The following is a 6,275-nucleotide window of genomic DNA, read 5'->3' as shown; positions in this document are numbered from 1 at the left end:
TCTTGTTGTCTTGTTTGTATATGTTCTGGTTGAGTCCAGTCTAACATTTACATTTATTTATTTACAAGCAGAGCTAATATTAATAAATGCAATATAAGCTCATTGTTAGTTCATGCTGAAATAGTCAACTAATGTTAACATATATAAAACCTTAATGAAAAAATATATATATATTTTTTATTAATTAAAATTAAATTATTTTTAATTGTGAAAATGTTCCTGTAGCTCAATTGGTAGAGCACTGCTTTATTAAGCGCAAGGTTGGGCGTTTGATTCCCCGGGAACACATGATATGTAAAAAATTGATAACCTGAATGCACTTTGCGTCTGCTAAATGCATTAATTTAATTTTTGGTAATATTTTGCAATATTCGTTTTTACTGTATTTTTGCTCGAATAAATGCAACCTTGATGTATTATAATAACTGCTTAGTCTGTCAGGTGACATATATATATCCTGTATACCTGCTGCACTCAGAATCAGGTCAGGCTGTATTTACTGCCCTGGATCGATGTAATCAGCAGAGCCGCTTGTCTATGATTGATGAAGTGGCTTTGTGGTCGTGTCATTTTTAGTGATAAGGTTACCTCTCAACTCGCCAGAAAAGCTCCAGGATAAGCCCCACAATCCTGTATGCGGGAAACAAGGAGCAATATATCGCCTTTTATTTATTTGTTATTATTCAGCTATATACCAGAGCTGCACTATTCATACTACAGTAGTCTGTAGTAGACTCTGTATTATTTCTTTCCTGGGATGGCCTTGCAGCTGCAGAACCTGGTTTTCAGGATGCTTTGTTGAATGTAAAGTTTAAAAGAACAGCGTTTATTTAAAATATATTTTTGTAACAATATGAAAGTCTTTAAATGGGACATAAAGTCCTTTATATCTCCAAACTCCTAAGAGATTTTAGTTTCATAAGATTTATAAAAGAAAGATACAGCTTTAGCTTCTCTTTGAAAACAGTCGAGCTCCTGGAGGCGTGCCGTGGGCGGAGCTAAAGAGTCACGACTCACGAGCACGCACAGCTTTTGGACAGCAATCATATTTAAGCTGTCAACATTGACATAAATAAAACAGACAAAAAATGTATTGACTTTAATTTTATTTATTCATTAAAAAAATTGTCTCAGAAATGTAGAGAATAAACTAAAACACTTGCAGAGCTCCATTGCTGCCCTGGAGAAACAACTGCATCCATTGTTCCCTTAACGATGGGTTCTTTGGGAAGCTGAACAAGGTTACCTTTCCCTCACCACCAGAAACGCATTTCTTTGCTGACATTGTTGAATTCGTTGTCTAAAAAAAAAAAAAAAAGAACAATCCTTCTCGAGCAAGTCCTGTGCAGCACAGCCAATGGGCGTGCATAGTATCACTTTAGTTGATTCCATAAAAGGAATTCCGTTCTTTATGATGTAATAAAGGGATCAAAAAAAATAAAAAAAAACTTTCCAATACTTATAGAACCCTGAAGGAATGTATTTGGCACATACATATTCCGTCATATGTCCAAATAGTTTTTTGACACTTAGGCCATGTTTAGCATGAAAATCAAATATGTGTCGCAAATCATGTACTTATGCAGTATTCTTTGTTTTGTAATATAAATAGTGTGAGTAGTGCGTTCACAATGAAAATTCCAAAAATAAAAAATGCACTTAAAATACCCGGATGATGCACTTAACCAAAAAAATTAAGTGTGGAATGTTGTACACTTCCTGCTATCGATTATTTTGTGAAGGGGGGTGGGCTATCAGACCCCAATTATGAATAAAAAAAATAACCTTAAGTAATTCATACTATAGATTGTTGAGTGCACAGTGCACAAGTACATACTATATAGTGCATCATTTGGGACGCAGCTCAACTCTTTAACATAACCGTATAGTATAATATAGTAGAATCACTTGATATGGCAAGTAAAGGGTTAATTACAATAGCTCTGTGCTCCTATGAGAAGCTCAACATTAAACTGTCCTTTGTGAACTCCTGGTTTAATCTGTGGCACTGCAGTCGGTCCCTTTAGAAACATTTGCATTCCTCATGCGTGGGAAGAGTCAACGTCTCACTTCCACCTAAAATCATGGTCCCAATGATCCCCATGAAGCTGGAGTTTCCCATCTCTAGGCACTTCTGGAGAGAAAGTACCATTGTGTCACTCCATTTACCTGCAAACCTGTATTTAGTAGGAGGAGGTTAATGGCAGGTCAGTCAGTAGAAACTCCAGAAGTCATTGCAGCAGGGACATAATGTCAGCCCTGTTTACTTCTAGTCAGCCTAGTACAGAAATACCCCTCCCAAAATGGTGCAGTCTGGCTTTAGCACCACAGTTAGTGCAGAGTGAGTAAAGATCCCAGTGTAGCTGTTGTATTTTTTCCCCTCCTCCCTCCCTACACATTTTAGAACAAAAGGAAGGACTCCCAAAAATGCCGGGAACCTGACGACAGAAAGACTTATTTAGACAATGGGGAAAAAAATGGTGCAAGGTTTGCTTTGAACATTTTCACTTAGAAATTGTAAGGAGATTTCACAAATAGTTACAAAGTAATGTAAATAACACACTGAATTAAATATGAAATTTGGAAGTAGAAAAACTGAAATAGTATTCTCACAAGACAAATGGTGGACATTTAAATTATAGTTTATTTTTATTTTGTTATTAAAATTGATTTGCATAAATCGTCTCAACATCTCAACATCTCAAACATCTTGTGAACCCATTGAGGATAAGTGGACTCCTGTTTGGGAATACAGTATGGAATGACCCAGTTTCTACTTAAAGCCTGAATTCTGCCTCACAGCATCAACTGCTTGAGCAATGGAGGAAAGCTTTAGCTGGAAATGAAACAACAGTTTACAGTGGTATTCAATGTGTATTAGGGTATTTCCAGCCCTCTCTCTCTGTTTGTCCTGTCTCAGTAAACTGAGCGAAGGGAAAAGAAGGCTATTTTTAGTTGTCAATCTCCTGCTGCAGCCTTGAATGGCCTTGACTCATACTATCTTTTTTTTTTTTTTCTTTGTCCACATTTTAACTCAGCCTTCGTTCAGCATGTCCCCCACCCCTGCTGATGCTGTCAGGTATGATTCACTCTCAGTGCGGTTTCTATTTCTGGCTTGGCAAAGGCCCAGATTATCTCCTGTTTTGTGTAAAGTCACAAGGCCATAATGACCTGACGTCATACGTCTCTCAGCTGCCGTAGTGAACATAATGGAATTCTCGGTCTCACCCACTTGTTTTAGCAATACAGGAGAAAAAAGCTGTTGACAAAACAGTCCAGTGACACTTTAAAACTTGCTCTCTAATCTACTGCCATCAGAATGTGCCTGCCTAGTGAAATATTTAGCATATGGTGCATTTATATATATATGTGCAAATAAATGTCCTTTGTTGCTTTTGTACTGTACACACTTATTGACCATTAATATGTTTGATATAAAAATTTGACAGATTTTTTTTTATAAGCCAATAACATTATTTTAATTTTATGACAGATAACAGAAAAATTTAGACGTCAAATTCTACGTTTAAAATAAATAGAACATTTTCAAATGTTATAAATTGATTTAGGCATCACAACGTTATAATGTAAAGCACAAAAATAAAGGATTTTAATTTTAAGATTTGCTAAGATCTATGATTTTAAGACTTACATTTAACAGTGCATTGCATAGGATAAAAAAAAAAAAAAACCTGTAATATCGGCCGATAACCAATATGGTACCGATATATTGTGCATAACTAGAGTTTTCAGACACTAACATATGCATGCACATAATAACAAACACATGAATATGCATAAGCACGCATTTCACAGACAATAGAAACACTGCCAAAGACAGATGCATAAAAGGTCAGACATTTTATTTTAAAATTTCTGACGAACGCAACAATATAAATACAATTAATAAATTAAAAGCTTGAAATTAACAGTGTTAAATACGAAACCTATTCCAGAATGGTTGAATTTAAACAAGTAACTCATTTCTAAATCAATAAAAGACCGTTGTAGATTCCCTTTTATATAATTATAATACAGGACAGCATTAACATCATAAGTTATGGTCTTTAAATTGTAGGAAGTCTGCAAAAGGGTCATGCCCATAATTTAACAGTCCATCTGACCTCCGACAGTCTGGTCACATTTCATTGAGTAGATTCCAGTTGAACGCACTCCAGTCTCTCAGCTCACTCCTAGTACTCTAATCCAGCATGTGTGATTCAGTTTCCTGTATAGTTCCCGGCAAACCTGTCGTTCCCTGGCAGCACTGTGAACATAGTGCCGAGTCATTCTTCCTGCTCTGAGGTGAAACCATGAGTTGCCTTTCCAACCGGAAAAACTAAATCCACACTTCTGATCACCGGGTTTGCTGGAAAACATATCATCCATTGCATTTTGTTAATCCCCCTCATGTCTTATTCTCAGTGGCATTAGGCTTCATCAAGAGCAGAACACAAATCTAGTGCAGGAGCCCATAAAAAGCTCAGACATAGTTTATCCGATTCTGTTCAACGTTCAGGCAGATTGATAACCGGCACCCACTGGTCCAAACCCCGACTGTCTCTGCAGAATCGATTCAGTTTGCTGAGAGCTGGATCCTTCCATGCGGACGACTCTGGAGTCTGTGAAATAAAAAATAAAAAATTGTAATGTGCACTTGAATCCTAGATCAATTCAGAAGGTCCACAGCAAGAGTCTGGCAGTGAGTGGCTTTAACAGCTGCTGGCTAATGGACATGCACTTGTTTTCAAAGGGCCTCTCTCTAATTTGTTAAAGATGGTCACTTCACAGAGCTTTTTTTTTTTCAGGAAACAGTTTGCAGAAATGCCCCAGAGTTGCACAGGAAGTTCTGCGAATACTAAAGGCAGCCACAGAAGTTAAATCTCACTGAAGAGCTGCCAGTTTACTGCTGCCTCAGACCGGCTGGAATTCCACATCATAGACTCTCGAATGGATCATTGAACTCTAAACTACTTCAGTTGTACCGCCCTCAAAGAGTTTAACTAATACTTCCTGGCGGTTAATATGAATATGCATGAACAATTCTGCAAATGTGCAGCTGTGACGGATCTGTGCGCTCGAGGCTACCTCGCGTGCGAGCAATAAACCGATACTAGGAGAATGAAATGACACATACGGTGACTAATATGCAGTGGAGGTCCATCGTCTCTCCTCCTGGTTTCACGCCCTCCAGGATCTCTGCCAGACGTCTCATGTTGTTCACTCGTAAGATATTGATGTCATTCTCACAGCAGAACGCTTGAATCAAGGTAAAATGAATCTGGAGCGCGACGTCTTTCACATCCTCCTCGTCTGTGGCCAGCAGACACAAAACCACGTTGTCTGGGTCCCTACGAAAATGAAGATGAAAGTACATTTAAAAATGTGCAAAAAAAGATTTAATGAAAAATATGCAAGTTATTTATTTATTTTTGTCCCCAGTTTGAGCATCTGCCCTTCTACTAATCATAACTCTATTATGCAAAGTAATGACAAAGCCATCATGATCCAAGATGTTAACTCTTCAAGTACAAGGATACGTTTTTTTATTAATTTATCTTGTGTTTTGTTAGTAGTTGTTGTTTGTTTCTAATAAACAACTTGTAGTCTAATGACGTTATGACTAATGGCATATGTTAACCGGTTACCCATATCCCAGTATTTCTTTTATTTACTCATTTATGATTTGGAATTGATCTGCAATGAGCACTTACGCATTAAGTGACTTCGCAGCCTCATAAACTCCCACAGTGATGCAACCCTGAGGTAATGCAGCAGTCAGGACCTCTTCCAGTGCCTTTTCAACCGAGTCCATTCTAAGAGATGATTAGAAAACACGCATTAACTTTCATTTACATACAAAATGAACAATATGATTATCTTACAGAGAAAAAGATAAGGAAACGTTCTGCAGGAACGCCATTTGCAGCTGAGATGAGGCCATGCAATCAGTGTCACGACTAGCAATGTGTCATTTGTTCAAACTTCTGCACGCGATTCAGCGAAGCATTTTATCGAGTAAACTAAACAAGAGCCAATATGCAACGACAGAGGCGTTCAAGTAAAAGTCATTTATATGGGCACATAACGTTACCTTTCCGTTGCGTTGTCTCCACACGGTTCTTCAAAAGTCATATTGCACATTAGAGACGGATATCCTTAGTATGTGTCGCGCACTGTTCTCCGGTAGAATGTAAACCTGTGCGATCCTGAGCCACGAATGTGCTGCTGGTGCTGAGTCCAGTGATAAACTGACGCTTGTGTCTGCAGACAGT

At 37.8% G+C, this 6,275-nt stretch overlaps 1 protein-coding gene across 1 annotated transcript; it reads right to left on the bottom strand.

Moving 5' to 3' along the window:
- Nucleotides 1–3,842: 3,842 nt before the first annotated feature.
- LOC128015515 (growth arrest and DNA damage-inducible protein GADD45 alpha) lies at nucleotides 3,843–6,275 on the bottom strand. The gene is made up of 4 exons (XM_052599392.1): nucleotides 6,095–6,275; nucleotides 5,715–5,816; nucleotides 5,138–5,351; nucleotides 3,843–4,622 (listed from the first exon to the last, which is right to left on the bottom strand). The coding sequence occupies exons 1-4, from the start codon at nucleotides 6,142–6,144 to the stop codon at nucleotides 4,509–4,511; spliced, it is 480 nt and encodes a 159-aa protein (XP_052455352.1). The 5' UTR covers nucleotides 6,145–6,275; the 3' UTR covers nucleotides 3,843–4,508.

This window comes from Carassius gibelio, chromosome A6, assembly GCF_023724105.1.
Source record: "Carassius gibelio isolate Cgi1373 ecotype wild population from Czech Republic chromosome A6, carGib1.2-hapl.c, whole genome shotgun sequence".
Taxonomy (NCBI): domain Eukaryota; kingdom Metazoa; phylum Chordata; class Actinopteri; order Cypriniformes; family Cyprinidae; genus Carassius; species Carassius gibelio.
This window is presented reverse-complemented; position numbering and strand designations above follow the sequence as displayed.

Bases quoted from the DNA above. Each gene is read 5' to 3' on its own strand.
- LOC128015515 (XM_052599392.1), bottom strand. From the start codon at position 6,144: ATGTGCAATATGACTTTTGAAGAACCGTGTGGAGACAACGCAACGGAA. The intron at 5,817-6,094 runs GTAACGTTATGT...ATCATCTCTTAG, and splicing joins GGAGACAACGCAACGGAAAG to AATGGACTCGGTTGAAAAGG. The intron at 4,623-5,137 runs GTATGTGTCATT...TTTATTTCACAG, and splicing joins TCCACTGCATATTAGTCACC to ACTCCAGAGTCGTCCGCATG.